The 21,804-nt window shown below is 40.0% G+C and overlaps 1 protein-coding gene across 3 annotated transcripts in view; it reads right to left on the bottom strand.

The window, feature by feature from the left end:
* Positions 1-336: 336 nt before the first annotated feature.
* KIF16B (kinesin family member 16B) overlaps positions 337-21,804 on the bottom strand; it is a 142,159-nt gene continuing 120,691 nt past the window's right edge. For all 3 annotated transcript variants that reach the window (XM_055816404.1, XM_055816405.1, XM_055816406.1), the window contains 2 exons: positions 16,885-16,968; positions 337-1,355 (listed from right to left, as the gene is read on the bottom strand). In XM_055816404.1, coding sequence (XP_055672379.1) covers positions 1,197-1,355; positions 16,885-16,968 — 243 coding nt within the window. In that variant the 3' untranslated portion in view covers positions 337-1,196. The remainder of the gene's footprint in view (positions 1,356-16,884; positions 16,969-21,804) is intronic.

A 21,804-nucleotide genomic window follows, 5' to 3' on the forward strand; every position in this document is an offset into this window, starting at 1 on the left:
CCAGTGGTCAATGATGGCAACTCACAAATAATGCTTCACGCTCCTAACAAATGGTACACAAAACTTACGTTTCATTATGCACTTTAATATGCACAACCAATAATACATTAACATGTACACATACTCAATTCCAGTCACAGTGTATACATATATTTTTGGATTTGCAGCAATATAAAATGAGTTTTACCTGTATATACATGTGCAAGTCTGAATGAGTCCTGAGTAATTTTAAAGTACTATTAGTCAAATCCTGTAAATTTTAACAGATGAAAATAAAACTCAGATTTTACAATGTTATGTTATTGTGAAGAAGGTGTTGTTTTTTTTTTTTTAAAAAAAAAAAGAAGTATAGCACTTTGCATTAGCTTTATGCATAGCCATGAGCTCTGTACAGTGCACAGTATCCACTTACAGTCTGGGTAATTAGAAAATCTAAAAAGATGCTGACTGCATTCTTCAGTAACTATTGCTTCCTCTGCTTCTTAATTAATGGCGAGTGATTCATTCTGCCTCAAAACAACCAGGTGTGGAAGACTTTTACAGGGTTTAAATTATATTCTTTCTGCTGCATATATTTTTGTAAACATTCAAGTTACCCAGGCCCTTTAATTCTTCTGAGGAAGACTATACAATTATACAATCAAATAGTTAAAATGTGTGTCTGGCGGGAGGTGGGGGAAGGAAACAACAGTGGAATATGAGCATTACTTTAAACACGACAATATGCTATAAGGAAACAACCGAGGAAGTGTTCTTTATGGAACAGCTTGGACAGAAACCAAAAGGCTGCTCAGAAACCCTCTGTCAGCATGACACACCGACACCGTAAACACGAGATGCTCTCGCCCCACCAGAACAAATTGTCTGAGCAAATGGGAAGGAAGCACTCCTGCAAAGGAGCGGATCCAAACTCAGCATGAGAGTCAGAATCTTTTTACAATATTAACAGCGCAACTTACAGAAAAATATCTGTATACCCCATGCCAGGAAAATGCAGGCACTAGTATGAGAACTGGTAAAGGACACAGGCTAGCGCTGGGGTGTAGCTTAAATAGTCTTAAATGGAGTTGCTTTGAAAAAAATGTTCCGGGTATGGAGGAAGATACTTCTTTTTCTTCCCCTCATTTCTCTCACACCACGAAAGTGAAGGCACCACTCGACTGTGCTCCTCTGGCATAAGGGTCCTGGCCCAAAAGTTAGCTGGTCCCGTGGCTGCTATAGTCAAAAACACCTTTCCTGAAGAAGGGGGAGAATTCACAGATGGTGTATTTTGACAGAGTTAGCCCCACTTTATCAATGTGCAACGGGGACGATGGAGACTTCAGCATTGCAGAGAAAAAGCTCCTGAGGTATTTCTGTGGAACAAAATGCAAGATCTCATAAGATTCACTTGATCAAACTGATTACAAGCACTTTGAAGAGTTAAATGAACAGCAGTATGCGAAGGAAAAAAAAAAAAAAAAAGAGACAAGATCTCCTTGGACTGTGCAAACTCCTTTTAACAACCACCAGCATTTAAATCCATCCATAAAACAATTCTACTGAAATGTCTGCATGAAGCTTAGGAAAAGCAGAAAAGAACCATTTTCCATTTCTTCCTCTGCCAAGCTTAGTAAGTGTTTTATTCTGTGCTTGTGTGATGTTTTCTGGTTTGTTCTGTAGTTACGTAATGCTTTCTGCTAATCATGACCTGCTAATACTGCCGTCTAGCATTACCAAACACTATGGCAGGTGCAAACCTCAAATCCGTTCTGCAGGAATTTCACTACATATGGACACAAAAGGACTTCAGAGATCTTTCCTTCATCAAGCCTCCACTATCCCTGCATCAAAAAGGATTTGTTTTGATCAAGGCCATCTGCACAAAGACTGCATGACTTCCATACTAGCTCAGAACCTACCAGAATCTTTTCACTGAGCTATCCTCTTTCTTTTTTTTTTTTTTTTGTTTTTAAGTCTTACACGTGGAGAAGCATTCCCCCTTCCAAAAGTTAATCATCAACCACTGTGCAGCTCACATCCACTTGTGCCTAGAGACATTGTGACAGATGTACACTAAAACAAAGCTAGTTTTCACAAACCTGATGGTTTCCTTCACATACGGGTTGAATTATTACTATCATTTAGCATGATTTAGTAAGTCATATTTATAACTACTGAATGAAACACAGTAGATAAAATGTTGATCAGATAGGTGCTAAAAAAGTACCCAGTGTCATCCACATAGCTGTGAGGGAAATCTCATCTGGAGCACAGAGATAAAACTCGTTTGCTCTGCTACAGACTGACCATGGAAAAAGGTAACTTGAGAAATTATTCTCTAATCTTCGGTTCAGTGGGAAATGTATCTGCAAAACAGAACAGCACAATCTCCTCTGCAGAACACAAGGTTTAGTTATTTCAGTGCAGAAGCTTTTGGGGCATAGAAGTGGTTTGTTCAGGAAGAAGTCCTAATTATTCACTCTCTTCTCAAGGAGAATTCCTCCATACTATAACCTGTTATCTATCTAAATGCCTTGGAAACCAGCTGTATTAATACCAGAGAAAGCAGGATAACAAAAAACAAACAAAAAAGGCAGCTGGTACAAGCTATTCTCTTGGCAGGACTGGTGAATTTTCTTTTTTATGTAGTTCTCCCACAGGTTGTATTAACGTTCATGAAAAAAATTCCATTATAAAAATGCCTTCAAGATTAATTCCAACAGACTAAGAGGTAATTTAAAGTGAGCAACAGATGTCATATCAACGTTTGTCATAATTAGTTCACAAAGTAGGGCCCTTTAAAAAAGGTCCCAATCCAGTAATGCCTGAAGGATGAATACGGTAGAAAATCAAATGTAAAACATGGCATCCTGTTAAGGGTTTTAACACTCTGCTGAGAAGTTACTGCAGTAATTCCGGTTTATGGCTACCGAAGACTCAAAGGTACCAAAATATCTCGCCAGAGACATTACAAGACCTATTGCGTTCACCTTGGTATGTATGGCCAGCTAATTGACTGTCATGGCTTTCCTCGTAGAGCCATTACTCATTGTTTTATCATGATAGCTCTAATAGTAGAGTAGAAAAAAACCCCAACACCCTCTGCTATAAGCATATACTTATCTGACAGGGAAACACTAGGAACAGCAGGTATACTTATTTTCCCAGTTCTGCACACCGGAGTTGCTCGGTGAGTATCACAGATTCTCTGAACGTGAAAAAGATCCTTGGGAAAATGGCAACAAGCAGACCCTACCAGATTATGATGGAATTAATTCTGTATGAAGGTTTCCAGCCATATGGCTTGGCATTATGTGCTCTGAGCAAATTAGCCCTCTTATAAAACCCCTATCTGCATTTGTCCTTGATTGCAATGCTGATGTGTTAGCATAACACAGAGCTGATATGCCCTCGACACAAAAAAAAGCTGTTGCTTCAGAGAAAAAAAAAAAGGCTGCTCTGCCCAAATCCGCTGGCTAGCAGTGAATTCCATAGTGAGGAAATAGCGATTGATGGCAGAAGTGTTTGCTAACACCACAAGCATGTGCCTGGATTTGAGTGCTGTGGCTGAACAGTAAGGGGGAAGGTTGCTCTGTCCTGTTGGCTGCAACGTGGACAACGAAGTGGAAGAAAGTGGCAGGAGAAAGGGAAGAAAGAGTGCTCCTTACTGGTGCATGGAAAGATGCTTCCCAATTTCAGATGGGATAGGGAGAGAATGAGGGTCACAGCAAGCTGGGAGAGGGGCAGAGCACATCAACACCAAGTGCCAGAGATGACGACAAGAAAACTGTCTTAGAGATACAAAAGAGACTCAACATGACTTTATTGCAATGCAGGAGACCACTGCAAGCTGCTGGAGTGGGAGCAAGGCTAGATTAAAGGATCTTCTCTCTCAGGGCTCAGTGGGCAGGGGGAAAGTTGTTTTCAAAGCTTTCTTATTTAATCTATTTCCAGCAGCAGACAGGATTTTTCTCTATCTACAGAATAGCATTATTTGTGCCGAGTTAAAAGTAGGTGGGAAACACTCTGGTATCTCGCTATGTATTCCTTTAAAAAAAAATTCTTAGCAGAGACTGGCAAGCTCAGGATGCCTTCACAGACACATGTCCAAATGTTATAGAAATTGGTGCTGTGACTTCCTACCAGCACTTCACTGAGAGCATCTAAATCGTTGTCCCTGGTATGCAAAGCCCAACGTTACAGCAATCCTACTTTTGCTAGGTTTGCGTGGTTACCTTGGAAAGAAAAAACTAGGTAACTGCTACAAATATTCCAAAAGGCTTGGTTTTATTACTCATTTTTGTTTGTTAGCCTTTCAAAACTCTAGCCATTTTTTCTGGATTATTTAGTCTGGTAATCAGTGCTTTTCCAAATGCATTTAGGAGTTTCATTTCACTAATAGCATTCAACCTGCTACAATGCTGGTTTGCTGGAAAACGTCCTAATTATAAGTTTGTAAACATCTCTATGTGAGGGCACAGGACCCTGGCACTGCAACAGGGATGTAAAATGGGTAACTTACACATCAGTCATAGTGGTTGCTCAGTCTAAACATGCATTCAGGAACACCAGTTTAGAGAATGGAAATACTCTTTATATGCACAAAACACTTAAAGATAGAAAGCCAGGTTAAAAAAAATAAATACCCAAAATAGGAAAAGCAGTGGGTTTGCCCTCTAGGCACACGTTACAATCTTCATGGCCTTTAACTTAAAATTTACGACAGCCGTATCTGCAAGTTTTAACTTTGCATTCCAAGCATTTGCAAATGAAACAAGACTGGAGAAAGTGGTGTGAGGCCCAAAGGTTTTTCTTTACTTACTAGACTGAGTAGCTTTCCCTCCCTTTTAATTATGTGAATAATGAAATGGTAACCATTTAAAAAGCTTATTAAAAATCATTTTAATAGGGTTCACCTTTTTAGCAGTAGGCCAGTGTTCATCTCATGCTCAATCCATCAGCACAGCAAAGTCATTCTAATGATTTTCGCACCACTTCGTGATGTGGGGACCACATAATTTTATACATTTTAAATATAAATCCATAACTTAAAGTTATTAAAATTATTACAATCAAAAAGCTTTCTGGAATGTGAAAGTGTTCTTATCATCCCTTCAATTGTGGCATATTAAAGAGGAATTCAGTTCAATTACATTGTTCTCATAATCCATTACAAACGGCGACAGCCTCAGAGACCAATAGCAGAGCTCTGAAAGAATCGCAATTTTTCATTAAACTTTGGTGTGATTAAAAAATCATCAACTCTGGTACTTCCATAAAGTGAAGAAACTTTGAGATCTCTCTCGCCTACTGCTGTTTCTAGTGATTTCCTCAAAAAAGCCAGCATTCTAAATTCTTTAAATACAAGACTTTACAATTAGCATTATAAATATCACCTAATATTTGACAGAGCTGGAAGCACCAAACTTCAGTAAGATAAACCTTACAAGGTTTTGGGGATTTTTGAAACAATAGCTTATTTTCTTTGAAACAATACCACCCTTTCAATACCTACACGTCAATGTGATGGTCAAAAGCTTTACCAAAAGGTCACTGGTGGCTGAGGCAGGACTAATTAACTTGCTCATCTCACTGCTCGCACCAATCACATAATTATTCTGTCGACTAGTGTTAAGCGCTGCAAGCTTTAAATCAAATCTTGATTTGAATTATTCATAGAGCAAAGCATACACAGGTATCAACAGCTGTTTTCTATAGAGTAAGAACCTGATTAAAAAAAAAGAGAGAGAGAGACAGATTGATATTCCCTGAGCCTTAAAAACCACGTTATGCTGCAATTAGGTATTTGCAAAGCAAGATCTTTCTGAGGAAGACTCTAACCCAAAGCAAGAAAACAGGAACATGCTTCACTTCCAATCCGTGATCACAAAACCAAGGATCTGCTGAGAAGACAACAGATGTAAAGGGAGCCTGCTGGAATGCAGAAACGGGAGTGTACCTCCTGCCTTTGTCTCCTAGAAATAAATCATTGATCATATGCAAAGGAAAATGAACATTTGGGGATCCTTTCCCAAATTAATCAGCCTTCTCTATTTTGGACCCTTCCACTGGTGTCTTGAAGAGGAAAAAAAAAATTACTTCCAGGGTAGTTCTCCAAATACAAAGCTCTGCAGAAATGCCAGCAGCTATCATCACCAACTACAGTCTCTTGTGACAAAAAAAAAGCTAGGCTTAAACAGCAGGTTTCGGTGTCCCACAGGGACCTCAGGCTGGCAAAGGGCCCTGTCCGGGGTGATTCTATATACAGGATCTGATGAGAAAAGATCATGTATCTTCCCAAGAAAAATAGGATTCAAACTTCTCATTGGATCTGCTTCTTCCTTGTGGTTTTTTTTTTCTTAATGGCAAAAGTCAGAGGGCATTAACGTGCTGCACAAGGAGGTCAGCCAGGGCTGGAGCGCAGATGACAGGAACCCGTAGGGAAATGGCAGCAAGCCACACCAGCTTTGCCTCATCCTGGACACTCACCACATCACAGCCACCACGTGGACCAGATCATCTGGGTCAGGTGTGGAGGACAAGGAAAGCAGTGAGCCATAATATAGGAAGCTTCTTTATGAACTGAGTTCCAAGGCAGCGGGTTCTCTTATGCCAAACGCCCCAACATTACCCAGGAAGGGGTATTCAAGCTGTCCAAACGAAGGTGTTTTGTCCAGGCAGTGATCCCAGCAGGCTCCTCCTGTGATCTGCAAGGCCAGCTTGGCCCTCCAGGTCATGATTCATCTCACCACAGTTAAGCTTCTGCCCTGTGACTGCCACTCAAACCGTCTCCCCTTCCCTTAGGGACCACCTGAGGACTAAACTGTCTAATTGGGAGTGAATAATTGCCAGCATAATGCTCTGATAGCTCTCTAAAAGTAGATTCAAATCCATTTCTGGATTTATTAATTTGGCTGATAGCAAGAATACAAAATAAGAGGTGGCATTACTTTGGAGTACAGCTGCTCAAGAGGATGGGGGACCAAACATAGGCTATGACTAAAATCTTCACCTCCAGCAATTCAGATCAACTCTCCACTCATCAGATATAACTAGCACAGAAACATTTTTGTCTTCTGTGTTTTTGTTGGTTTTTTTTAATAAAGAAAACACAAGGCTTCAATTCTTTTCCCCAACACCTTGACATATATTGCAAATCATAAAGCAGATCTGAGTAACACATGTGAGCAGGACAGCATGGGATATTCAATATCTCAAGTGATATTTCAGGCCCTTCAGGACGTACCTGATGTGACCTCTAGATCCATACACATTTATCTCCTGCACACACCCGTAGGTGATTACGTGCAGCTGTGATTTCACAGCGATGAGAAAAAGACTTACTGCCTGGGAGACTACCTGGTGCCTGAAGGGTCTTACTTCTGTGAGAAACTGGGAGAGAAATCTTCCAAAATTATGACATGATCACCTGGACCAATATCTTTTGCAGAAAGACCAGGATAGCTGGGTTCTCCTTACAAAAAAATAAATAAATAAATACAGTATTAGATACTGTCAATGTCGTGCAAAGCTTCCTCAAGGAGTCAGCGGTAACAAATGCCTCCGGAACTTATCTATCCCATAGGTACCAGAGACCTTGCTCTAGTCACACATGATTTGTGTGAGCACAGAGAGTTTTTTCAGGAGAATAAAGACAGGTTCACATGTTTGAAAATGACAAGTCACCACCATATTAGTCATAATATTAAAGGGTGTGGGGGGGTATTTGCTTCAGATTGCAAGACATTAATTAAGCTCAAGGCTGGATTAACTGACTTCACATTACACAAGCCAAGAATAAAGGATTGACTCGTTTTAATCAGACCCTTCCTGTTCACTTTGATTAGGTCTAATCAGAAGCAAGGCTGTTTACAGATAATGCCTAGTAGTCACTGAAAAAAAAATAATAAAAAAAGAACTTACCAATCAGTATCACCTTACCCTGTGTTTTATACATACACATGCAACTCCACTCCACACACCAACAATTCCCACCCAAACTAAATTCTGTGTATAACCACGCACAATGCACATCGCCGGCTCTTCCGAAGCACACCTGTGTTAAACTTCCAGCTGTCTCATCAACAGCCTTTGCCTGTACGAATGTCCTCTTACCGGTGGAGGGAAGCAAACCTGGCACCGCAGGAATCCTACTGCTGGGAAGTAACAGCCAGGCGCAGCTTTGGGGGCAGCAGAGCATTTGCTGCAGGGTCTGGCTGCCTGTGCTGCGGGCTGGCTACATTCCCTAAGAAACCAGGATCTGTGGGTTTCCCTTAACAGAAATAATACAAGTATGGCATATTATGCTAAGTTGGCTTTTTTTAATTTACTAGCAATCATCTTAGCGATTTGACTGCGATACACATATGTAAACTCTTAACTTGTTAGATTGAGCTTCTTTCCTAAGGAGCTAGATAGAAGGAGATGAGACTGAAACATCCTACCGAAAACATAATACAGCTCTTCTGTTAGTGAACAGATTTACCTGTACAGCCCCCAAATGTTACCATGGGTGTAAATGCTGGATCTATAAAACTAGAATTTTATTTTTATAGCAAAGAATTTAGCCTTTGCTTTTGTCGGAGCTACGAACCTGGGCTATGGAGAATTGTGTTCTTGCCACTGCAGTGGCATTAACGCCACAGCAGTCTGTTGGTGGCGGACTTACCCCAAAGCAGAGAGAGAAGCAGCAGTAACATACATACCACTCCTTTGGGCATGTTTAGGTCTACTGAAATGACTTTGGAACTAAGTGGGTAAGAATCAAGCTCTTTAAGAAGCTAAATTCCATCGGAAAAACAGGACTTAAGTTTTTAGCCCCTTGGGAAACTCTCCCTATGTTTTTATGCACAGCACAATGCTTGAATCAGGGCTAGCTTCCTCCACAGCTATACAGGTAAAAGCAGATTTTACCACTACATCTCCAGAAGTGTTTGAGTGCCAATAAAATTTAATTTTACCCAGGGCAGTACTGAAATTTACTTGAATTCATACACCTTTTTGAATTTTTGTAATGTACAAGCATTCTGAGAGATGCCAGTTATGAAGGTGAAATTGCTTTCCCAGGTTTTCAAAATCCAAACTATTCATTATAGCTATTTACAGTGTTTTTCTGTGCAAGTCTAATGGCATAAGCACATGTTGTTGAATTACTATTATGCCACATCAATTGAATTAACTTCTGAAGTCAGTCTATATCCCAAACTGCAATCTTATTCTGCCTGAAATTCATTTAAAATCCACAGGACTTAATATTTCTTACAATGCCTGCTTGCTGAAAGCTTATGTTCATTGGCTGCAAGTAGCCCCAGCGAAACCTGAATTGTAGGCTGGCAGGGAAAAAAGGCAGCAAGGGCTGTGATTTACAGGTGCTCGGTCAGCGTGAGTCGTCTTTTGGAAGTGAACGGCCATATTCAAAAAGATCAAACCAGACCCGACTAGTGAAGGAAACCGATCTTTTCTTCAGAGCACAAGTCAAAACAAGTCCTGTCAAAATCTGTTCAGAAAGAACAACAACAGGATTGGATTTACCACGCATCCCCGGGCCGGCAGCGACAGCGTGTCGGCTGCCGGAGCGGCCTTGGCAAACAGCTCCCAAAGCCCATGACATGCATCACCCTCTACTCCTGGCACCCGATTCTGATTTTGGCAGAGGAGGATGGCTGATACGCTTGCTTTGAAAAGGGAAAGCATCGAGTTCAACCCAGCGGCCTTAGCCGAGCACTCCCTTTATTCACCTGCTCACATCTGAAGGTGGAGAGCCGTTACTGGAGACCCATAAAGGTACGCAACTTCAAAATTTGATATGTAGAAGGATGTTGGGAAATTTGTTCTGGACTGACAGCACAACACATTAGGATGTGGAGCTAAACTGGAGTGTAAGATATATGCTGTCGCTTACTCTGAACTTACCACATCATGATAAACACACCTCCTTGTTTTCTGACACTCTGAAATCTCTGAAAAGGAAATTAAAAAAAGGCCTCCACATTGCACATCCTAATATTAATTCTTCTCTTGTAACGGAAATAAACATTTTACCACAAAAGATCCAGGTTTTTGAGGTTCTTTGTATACCTAAAGAAACACCAAAATCATTGTAAAGGGGTATGTATATTACAGTTACCTCTAGCAAACTCTGCAAAACAGGCTTTCAGACCTGACCTTGAGTTAAGCACCGAGTATGAGCAAATGAGACTAAGGCACTGCTTACGCTCACTGTTCCTTTCCTCCAGCCTGTTGGACCAGAGCTTAAAATTAACTCATCCAGAAAATAACCCCGGGCTTTAACTCCTTTTAAACAAACAGCCATCTTTATTGTCTATTGCCATTATGTCTTGCATTTGCTGTGGGTCTGGCTGAATCTATGGTATTTAATCAAAATAACATTTTATTGGTATCGGATCAACTGCTGATGTATGCAAAGTCCTAATTTCTAGTTATTTGTATCTAGTGACTGTAATCAATAAGTAAAATTAATTTTTATTTATTCACTTTCTGAAGCTAACAGAGCCTCACGCAAGAAGCAGCACCACCCAAAAAAAGATGAAATGAATCAATGCTGAGAGCTGCAACAACTCCTCTTTGAGAGCTTCTGTTTCAAAGAACAGCCAGGTGCCTTGGGCAGCCCCGATGATGCACGGAAGGATGGGAACCTGATGTGTGAAATCGCTTTTGGATGGCTAACTACAGAGTCCTACTGTCTGCAGGCAAGGCAAGGCTTCAGTGTTGTTGCTGAAAAGCAGTCATTTTTGTTCTTAAATTTTTTTAACTGTTACTAGAGATTATGAAAGGCATTTGGTTCAGACTAACTATACCTAAGCTAGAAAAGGATCTGTTCACATGCACTTCATAGAATTGATATTCACAATATGGCCCAACCACACACGCTCTTCTCTTGTCTTTGTGAATGCTCTTTCCTTCTGTGCTCCCGTTGCACCCCTGTTCCTCTAGTAGGAAATTAAAACCATCACTCCCCAGATGCTGCATTCTTGTAGTTCAGACTACAGGTATGAAACAACCTTCTCTGGGATTATCAAACACTGACATTTGTAGCGGTTTGCTTTTGCACTAGCAGTCATACCTAGCATGCATTACGTCTGTATGAAAAGGAAAAGCTTCCTTTTATCTGTCAATAATTATCAAATGTATTCTAGATGCTTTCTGAAGTCCACCTCACTGAGATGCTTCTAAGAACAATATTTACAACCACACTGTCAGAGCCAAGCATGCAGTCTGCAAGAGCCAGGCCAGCAAGCAGCTGTCTTTAAAGCTCATCTTGAAAATCTTTGGTATTAGGGATGTTGCTGTAAGCTGATATTGGAGTCTAATAACTTCTTTTAATAATCACTTTGAACTGACACATAATCAGTAGCTTTGAAAGGTCTTTGTGACTGGTGTCAGTCAGGAAAAAAATCAAACAGAAATGATAACTCTGACCCCATTTGACAGGGTTTTTTCAATAGAAACATCAATTCACCTGCAACTAGCATGGAGCGGGTTGTCCCAGTTATACATATTAAGGGCTGGGACCGTGAAACAAAGACCGGTGGGATGTGCTCATGAAGTTCGTACTGAATGTTCAGATGACAAATCATCTAAAATCTCATTAAAATATTTCTGCCCTCATGACTTCAAGGACAACCTCAAGAAACGAGGTCTCTGACAGACTCAGACATTCAGCTTGCCCAAATTTGTCAACAAATATTTTGAGATTATTCTTTTTTTGCAGATGTTCCTTTTGCTGGTTGCCTCCAAGGTGTTAATTCTGAAGCTAATACATTTAAATAACAAGAATGAATTCAAGTTCAAGAAAAAGTGCTATTTCCATTATTTCACATTTTTCTTAAGAACCAGATTCTTGGAGCCATGCAAAACCAACAGAGTCTCACTCTTAAAGGAGAAAATTGGAGTGGCTAGCTTTTAGAGCCCTACACCAAAAGAAACCCCAGATATTATCACCTTTAAAAGAACTCAAGTGAGAATACAAACTAGTGCAAAACATTTGGCTTCTAAGTTAAAGAATCTTATTTTGAAAGCTTAATTTTGACTGTAAGTAACAGCAATATTTCAGTCAGTTCAGTGTCTACAGTGCCTTCCCCAGCCAGTCCTACAGATTCAAGAGCAAAATTGAATTATGCAGTTCATACAAGATTTATTTCTGCCTCTTGCATTAACACCTACCATTGAAAGCCTCATCAGCAGACATCAGGAAGTGAGAAGGTTAAGGACAATTGTATTATTAATTTTAAATAAATTGAGCGTGTCTATCTTTTAAAGAGGTTCAAAGTACCAAGAAAAAAAAAAAAAAAAAAAAAAAAGAAGAGCAAAGAGAATGCCAGGAAGATGTATGTGCTCCTACAAAACTTGACGTAGGCTGGCCTTACCATACTGTTACAGGCTGACTTTATTCATTCCCTGAGCTCTGCAAGTGGCAGCAAAAGGAAGCACAGGACTGCTACCAACCGTTGAGCTGTCTGTCGGTGCATCCCTGATCAGGGATTTTGCTTGTTCCCCTTTGCTGTCCACAAACCAACCTGACGAAACGCAGCAGTGGGAACAGGGAATGGGAAACAGGGAACAGAGACAAGGAGACAGGCTGAGGCTTGGGGGAGTTCTTGTCTTCCTTTACGCAACAACCTGTTGGGATTTTGTCAGCATAGCAATTGTTTTTTCCTAAGCACACTGGTGACAGCAAGAGCTGAAAAGAAAGCCTAGTGGGTCCGCAACTGCAAGGCTTCTGACCAAGGAGTCAAGAAGCATGACCCAGTCTGTTGTGTCAGCTCAGACTCCTGCCCAGTTTCTCTGGCTGCACAATGGGAAAATGGGGTTAAGAATCATTTTCAGTAATGAACAAGAAAGTGTGAGTCTAAGAGAAGAAGAAAAATAATCAGGGGAATGATATAATAGAAATGCAGTATTCCAAAGAAGCTGGGATTTCAGGAAAACTTATTACTGTCATCCACAAATCCAGCAACTCACCAAGGAATAAGATATTTTGCAGTTAAAACAGAAACAGATACACTCACTGAACCACACATCTCATGACATGGGTTTCACTTACAAAGTTTTTGCTTAAAAAAAATAGAAAAAGGAATACACGTTGCCTGATTTCATTAAAAAAATGATCCTGTGCTCTTATCTACTGATTTCTAATTGCATGAAAGGATAGATACACACTAACTTCTATTCATTAACTTTAATCAAAAGAATTCTTGGCTGTTTTATTTAAGGCGGATTTAATCAAGCAAGGTTGGCTCTGAAGTGAAATTACAGTCTAAAGGCTGCGGAAAAATTAATTTAGAGTTTTGCCTTGCAACAGGTCCCTCATGAAATACAAAACTAATAGATTGCAATAGGGCATTCTGGATAGGTAATTTTAAATACAATTTAGGTGTTTTCTCTCAAGATGTATAGGCAAAACCTTTGTGCAAACTTGCATGTTACTTTTCCAAAACTCTACAGAAATGTAAGCTATTGCTCAAAAGACTTTGTATTAGACCAACAAAGACCAAAGCAAAAGTGTTTACATTGCAACTAGGTATCATGCCAGAAATCAAGGACTTCTCAGGATCATCTCACACAAAACCAGTACACATAACGTGTGTACTTTCCTACCTTTCCTACCAACGAGGTATTGTGAAGCTTTCGGTTATGAAGCATTTGTACCAGCTAGGATAAATGAAAGAACTTAATGTTTTACATAAACTTTGTATTTATTGTGATTTTAAATCCCAATCCCCATAACGTGGGGCTCTCTGGAGTCTCACTCCAAGTAAATCCATTCCCATTATGATGAAATACACCCACTTCTAATCTCAAGCCGAAATAAGATAACTCTCTACATGACAATCTTAAATCAACGCAAACCCTACAGCCAGCCCCCCGACTCCAGATGCCTTGAAAGGTTCCACAACCCCCGCTGCCACCCTAGCACTTCTACTGCAGCAAGAATCCTAGAGATGCAGGAAAAAACAAGCTCTTCCTAAACTGTCCTGCAAAGGATGTTTTGGACAAATCTTTTTATAATTAGGCACAAGGAAGATTTCCCTCACTAAAGCCAAGGTGAGTCAAATAAAATAACAATTCAGATATCTGCGCTAGAACTGGCTCGGATTGTTGTACCTTTAGTTAACTGGAAGAGCAGGTTTGTTCCTACAATGACTCACAGTCTATTTGCTACATTTTCCCAGATCAGACCAAAAGCTGCAATTTAGTTTTGATATAAAGAAAAGAGCCTGTAAGGCCATTTCAGTAACCAACTGCTAATTTCAGCAAATACTCTAGTCAGGCTGTTTGAAACGACAGCTTAAGTTGTCTTATCCCTCACACAGCTGTACCTTGGAGTCTGAATGTTAATTTATGTGCATACTTAAAAAAAGAATAAAATTAAAAAAAGAAACTGCTGCTGCTTAGAGATGATTTGTGGAGAGCACTGGACTAGCCAAAGCTGTACTATCCCACTTCAAAAAGTTCAGGAAAAACAATGTGAAGTCACAGCCTATTCAAGGTGTATAAATACCTAATGCAAAAACTGGAGGAGCAGAGTAACCTTTTTGTCACCCACCACCGGGATGACAACTTTACTAATGATCTGGCAATACAGAATATTTGTTCAGAACACCGATATCAGATTGATATTTGTCAGGCTGTCACCTATTTTCAGTCAATCTCAGATGTTGGATGAGAATATACATTTCTGCTGGCCTGGATGCTGTGCTTTGCTTTTCTAAAAATGCTGTATTAGCTCATAAGCTCTTGACTAACAATGCAAACAATCAAGTAAGTTTTTATAGAATATTACAACTATAACAACACATCACCTGCAAAGCTTGAAAGAGACTGCAAAGGGTTTTCTGCAAAGCAAGGTACGGGACCAGGTATGAAATCCAACTGAATACAAGCTATGACTCTGCTTGCTGCCAAGGTCCAACTCTCTCACCTTTTACCTGACTGAACTCCCACATGAGAAACGCTCTATGGCCAAAAGGCTGAGAAACCCCATCCCTTACAAAGGCAATCAATCTATTTACTACTTCCCAGTTAGCCCACTGCAGTGTGCTCAAGGTTCATACCAGATTGACAGCCACGAGGCACTAACAGTCAGTACTTTAAATGCAACTGATGCCTGTGCCATTGTCCACTATTGCAATAAAACTTCCACTTCCACAATGCAACTCAAGATGTGCTTTGAGCCTTCAAAGTATTACATGACTTAGGAAATCATGACTAGTTAGATGGGTTTTCCCACTCTTCACCAAGGAGGCTGCAGCTTATGTTAGCAGAAACTCTCCGGCCATTGGCAAAGCCAGAGCAAACCGCTGAAAATACATAGTGAAAAGAAAATACCATGATTAGAGATCGAGATATAAGGCATAAGGGGGTTTTGATCAGCCTGTTGCATCAAATTCCTCATGGTAAGGATGTAATATTTGCTTGGCTCCTTGTCCTCTTTATCTAACTCTCCCTTAGCCACAGGGGATCTTCACTTTCTCCAGCACGGAGTGATTTGTCACAATTATTGAGTGGCACGGCCAAGTGTGCTATCTGGCATATGGCAAAACATATTCATGTGAATAGTGGTCATATATTATTATTATCTTAGAAAAATATATAGGAAATAACGTTTTAATGACTTAATTTAGTTTAAATAGATAAATCTAGTTTTAAGATAAAAACTGGCTATATAGACAGCTATAAGTACTACATGGCCATGATCAAAGCATCACTATACACAGCAGTTTTAACATTTAGAAACATTAAAATAAAATATGTTAGAAAATCAATGAAAGGTCAGAAAGATTTAAGGGATTAAATTTCTTACTGGTAGAAAAGCATGCAAACTGAGTACTAAACTGGAACACAGCCACACCTTTATGCTGTCTATAGAGGACATGAAAAAAAAAAAACAAAAAAAAAACCCCAAAAAAACAGATTACATTTTGTGCTACATGTAAGACAGCCTCACATCAAAAGTCAGTGGGAGGATGTTTTGTTGGTAGATCAAAGAAAAGGTGAGGTATGTAGAAAAAATTGAAGAAAAGGTTCCAGTTGGAAGCAATCTACTTTTATATTAATTTCTCTAAAGCACTACTTTATGCTACTTTAGCTCTACAAAGAACATAATTCTTAATGACATGCATGATCAGGTAATCCCCATGTGGCTACAATACACTTGCAGAGCGTATGGGTTAGTCTTTGTTCATGCCTCTTCTTCTGCTTTCCCAAAACCCCACCTCCTGCCCCTGGGCTGCAATAAACACATGCATTAATATAGAAATACAAAGATCTAATGTGTGATAGGAGTCACAGTTATGCCCTCCACATAGCACTGCAGAACAAGGCAAAAAAAACCCCAAACCCTCATAAACTCAGTAACCTTGTCCACCATAAAATTAATTTTTAAAATTAATTGAAAAAAAAAAAAACCTTATTCAGAAAGCTGGGTTACAAAATAAAGCTCAAAGATGCCTAAATACCACTTTCCTTCTGTCATGAGATATTTGGATATAGTAACTATGATAAAACAGTAAATCTTCAGCTAACAAATTGCATTTAAAGTAGCAATATTTTTTTTAATCTTGTCTTGCACAGAGACCATCTGTCTCCAGCGAACACTTACCTCACCCACAACCTTTCCCCCCTAAATAAACGTACCTCCTATGAATCTCTAAAGAGATGCTTTTTTTTTTCCCTAGACTAGGATTATTATCTTTTTTTAAGGCATGTTTCATTACTTTGCAATCTCCTGCTGCCATCTCCTGTGTTAAACGAGGCAGCGAGTCACTTGGTACTTACAAGCAGGCTTCTTAACTTTGACCACATGGGAATGGTTTCTGTTGGTCAAGCAGAGATTTACTCCACCTAAATACACTGCACAAGCACGTTAAAAAGTTGGCATACCTCCAAGTGACTCCGTCGTTCTGCAATCACTCGTTCATCCTTGTTTCCAAAGAGCTTCTTCGGAGGGAATTCTAAAGTGGCAAGCTGGAAGACATTAAAGGATAAATTGGCATCAGAAGCGACACACTCAAATGAGAAATTCCTCTTTAAACTACGAAGCAACTGAGAAGAAGGAAATGCCCAATAATCAAGAGCTATAGTATATGCTATTAGCAAGTACCACATTAGCTATTTCTACTGCTGTTGTGACGATCTGGTCTGCAGCACTGCTAAGGTAGCAACGTGTTTTGTCATCCATGAGCCACAGAAAGCAAATTTAGGAATTAAGAATGCCACCGTCTGCTCACATGGAGATTACACAGTTGCAAACAAACTGATGTGATAGCACCAACTAAGAAGCAAGAAAGATCTCTTCGGGAAATCTGTGTATCTTAAAAGATTGCGTTCAGTCTCTTACAAGCTGTGGTTTCCAGCCGTACTATCATCTAATGGTTTGTCTTTTCTTATGTTTTACAGTACACGTCAGATCGCTGGATCTAAGAACTACCACTGAGATTACGCTGTGGAAGATGGTGCTGGATTCCAGCTGACACCTGAGCCGGACCCGACGGACCTTTTGCTGTGCCTTGAACTACGACTTCTTCCTTCACAGCAGGGACAGGCTAAGAGCGTGCACCTACACTGTGATGCGCCTACACCTACCTACCTAAGATGATGGGAAGTGGGACTTGTTGAGCTATAATTCAACTGTAGCTCAATCACATTCAAATGTCTGTCCACACTGGAAGGCAATAGCTTTAAATTCTGAAAAGAATTCACAAGAGCAGGCAAAATCCCATTTATCACACTGAGAATGAAAACAAGGCAGCTGCGCAACTAACTGCTAGAAACAGCTATTCAGATCTGTCATTTTAGGAGCTCTTCCACAGAGGTGTTCAAAGCTATCTTCTCATTCCTTTGCCATCCTGTAGGAATGGTGCCGAGCTACACTGGTCAGGGAGAGGGTGAGGGAACTGTGTCCCTTTCTTGTACACCAACACATAAAATGCTTGAACAAATTCCAGCCAGCTATATCTGGAAAACACAGAAAAGACTCAAGAGCTAGTAACAAATACCAATGAACTTGGTCTGCTAAGCCACTGCAGCTGGGAACAATGCACTAGAAAACAAGTCCTCTCCACATAGTTTGTGTTTGCACTTGAAGGCACATCAAAACCAATTTCTTCCTCGTTCTCACAGTATGAGACAGAAATATGCAACCTCCCATTGGCATTGCTGGAGTTGTTTTCAGGCAAAAGCCCTGCGTAAAAATGCCTCCTACACGAATTCCCCTGGCTATTTGATGATATTGAACTAATAAACAAGATGCTGCTTTTTCTAGTATATCAGCACATACAGGACTGTAGAGAATTTATGGCTGGTTACAAGGAGCAGCAGTATACTGAATTAAATGAGGAGCTTCATTATTGATATTGAATGTAAGCATCTTTAAAATACAGAGGAATTCTACAATACAAAAAAAATTTATTTCCATTCTATGGTTCAGCTCCAACTTGAATAATTTTTAAGAAACGCCTAGACATCTTCAAATGAGCAATATCAAGTGATGTGGGGCACCAGAGGAGACAGGAGAGATGTTTGCTCGCACCAGTCTTGCCAGCATGCCCCAATTATGTTCCTCAAATTTCTCCAGCCATATTCTTCTCGGTGTGCCTGCTGCTTCATGTTGGCAGGACAAGCAGTACACAACCAAACAGTATCCTGTAATTACGTCCTTGGGAGTTACTTTTACTGCATTACTCATTCCTTAACCTATACATGATTGTAAGTGCTAATATTTTCAAGGACTTCAAAATCCCCTCCCTGCAAAAATTACGTTTTATTAAACAATACTGCATCCTGTCACTATTGGAAACAAGCAAGGTAAAATAACTACCACCACAACCCCCTCCTGACCCTAGAGAGATTTGTTTTATATTTATTTGCTAATAAATACTTGTATTACAGAATTTTAAAATAGCGTCTGTTAAAACACAGTATGTCCAAATAAAAACACCCTACTGCTACAATGTCCTCAGACATACTCTGTAGAGTCAAAGCAAGGTATTACAACTAAAATTAGGAATGATTTCTTTATCTAAATTAAGTTTGATTTTAACAAGCATTTAGGGACTGATTCTACAAAACTCTGGGATGGGCAAATTGTTTTCCTAATCTGTTAGCTTTCTTAGATACATCTCAGATGAAAAACAGTTGCATTTTCTAAAGCCAGTAAGTTTCACTAAGTTCAAACCAAAGTAGCTACTCCCATAGTTTTAACATTTCTGAACTCCCAAATCACTGATGCACAAATCTGTGAAACCAAGCCAGTGAAAGTCCATTATTGCAGTCATGAATTTAATAGGCAAAAGAAAGGCCTCAGCCAGTAAACTTGGCTCTAAAATGTTCAAAGTCACAACATGTACCTAAATGAAAATCATGAATGTATTGCCCGTCAAGACCTGGGTCTGAGTATTCGGAACTTGGAGAACTATATACAATAACCTCCCTCCAGATATCCAAATCAGAACACCAATGTGCTGACCCATACTTGGCACACACAGATATGTTCCCTATGTTTGTCATACACGTATGTGTGTACAGAATATACCCATACACACACATATGTATGGACTGGAAGGATTTTGCATCCCACAGAGGGTACATTACAAAGGACTGATCATCTACTGCAGTCACCATCTCTGCGGGGCTAGATGTAGAAGCACACAACCTCGGGCCTGCTGGAGCATTTCTAGGTCCCACTCTTTTCCAAGGGTCCTCTGGCTCCTGTTTCACCTAAATGATTGGCAAACGTCCATTTCAAAAATAAAAAATTGAGACAATCTCTGTCACACAGCAGATGAACACCCAGCCACGACAGAAAAACCTCCAGCCACAGACTTCATCATCACGTCAGCAACTCTTGGAAACACTGAATTATTCCACTGTGTTCTACTCAACTATGTGCCAAGAGTCTAATGCCCACCAAAACGAAGAGACATTTAAATCTCACCAGACCTGAGATTCAGGCTGCCCAGACGCTTGGTGCAGGCATGACACCACCCCTTTCCACCCCGTCTGCAGCTTGAAAATCATCTTTGCTACATGAGAGCTAGAACCATTCATGTGACGATGTGAGTTACGCAGTCCTCTATGTGACTGTGTAATTTCACTGCAATAGGAAGCTAGTCCATTGTAGTAATTTATATAAACCCACAATATTAGTATATTTACCAGAGGGAGTGTGCTTATACACCATTGATATCTCTGTCACTCTGACTTACAAAGTTACTCCTTTAGTGTGGGGAAAAACACATCGGTGCAAGGGTTCCACAGGTCTGCAGAGTGACAATAAAATGTTCTCATCTCGTCTTAGTACTGGTTTATTAAAAAAAAACAAAACCAAACCAAGCCAAAAAAAAACAAAACAAAAACCAGCCCAGCAATACAAATATACTGAAGTAACAATACATGTCATAACAACTGTCTATAAAGATCCTCTGTCCTGATGTATCATTTGGACCATCAGACTCTGAATGTAACTGTGTGATTCAGAAATGCAACCGTTCAAGAGAATTGAGGTTTATTGAAAATATCTTACACATTTAAGCCAAACTGCAGTAGCAAACATTTCAGCAAATTCAAGTTTTGTTATTAGTAGTGCTACAACACGTTTAAGAAACTGCACAGTAACTTCAGAGGAGATTACCACTGCTACAGGTTAATGCACATAGCACACAGTATGTGACTGAGCTGCATTTGTCGCTTAAATGTGTGAGAGATGTGAGGTGCAGATTTTGCATAGAGATGTTTGCCTTGCCTCAAGCAGCATAAGAGAATTTCACATTATCCAGATTCAGGAGGATAAATTATTCTTTTAGAATTAAATGGCTATGTACCCTCTGACTCAAATTAATTCTTCAAGGGTCACACGTTGACTATGAGAAGAATGTTTTGCAGCAACACAAGGCAAAACAGTGAGACTCCATAGGCAGCAAGGTAAATTATTCTACTTCCCTGAAATTTCTGAAGTACACCCCTCCTGTCCCTGTCCCTGTGCCCCTGGCTGCGGCAGCAATGAAAGACTTTGGCAGTCGGTCTTCTTCGGCAGGGATGTTTTGTCATTTTCTAGGGCTGCTGATGAGGTGATGTGTTTTCTGTCAGGGGAAATTAAGAAGCATATTCCCCAGCCTGACAGGAAGAGAGAGCTTGAATGATTTCCTGAGAAGCTTCTGTATGTAGTGCGCAAGATTTCTAATTTTTATTTTGGCTGCAGAAGCATTTCCCTACTATACTGAATTACAGCATCGCTGCAGTACAAATTGCATTATACACATAGAGGCAAGCACATGCATGCATACATGTAGCATGGGCAAGGCTGGGGCTACTCTTAGACCCAAAATAACCCAGATCATATTTCAAAATAGTATAGAGACACCTCAAGACTGCATATCACCACTCCTAATATCTTTTAGACATTTAACTTTTTATGGTTAATGAAGTTTATCCTATCTGGCAATCGTTGCTAGGCAGTAGCAGTCTCAGGGAGAGGCAAACAGTCATTTGCAATTTACTCCCTAATTTCTTTATAATAAATAAAGGCTGTGTTTTATTTCTGGGTCCCGTATCACTTAGGGGCTTGTTAGTTGTTTGTGCCTCAGCAACCTTATCTGTAAAAAACGATACTTGCCTGCCATGCTACAGTATTTGTGAGATTAGTACAATTAAGTTTAGACAGCGCTAGGTCCAGTCCTCAAGGGAAAGGTGCTTCACACTTGGCAAGTAATATTCTAGTAAATTTTAAACAGCTTAATGGATTCCAATCCTGTCACATTTCAGCCAGGAGACTGGTTTTAACAAGGTTATCGGCAGGCATTTAAT

The sequence above is a fragment of the Falco peregrinus genome, chromosome 11, assembly GCF_023634155.1.
Source record: "Falco peregrinus isolate bFalPer1 chromosome 11, bFalPer1.pri, whole genome shotgun sequence".
NCBI lineage: Eukaryota > Metazoa > Chordata > Aves > Falconiformes > Falconidae > Falco > Falco peregrinus.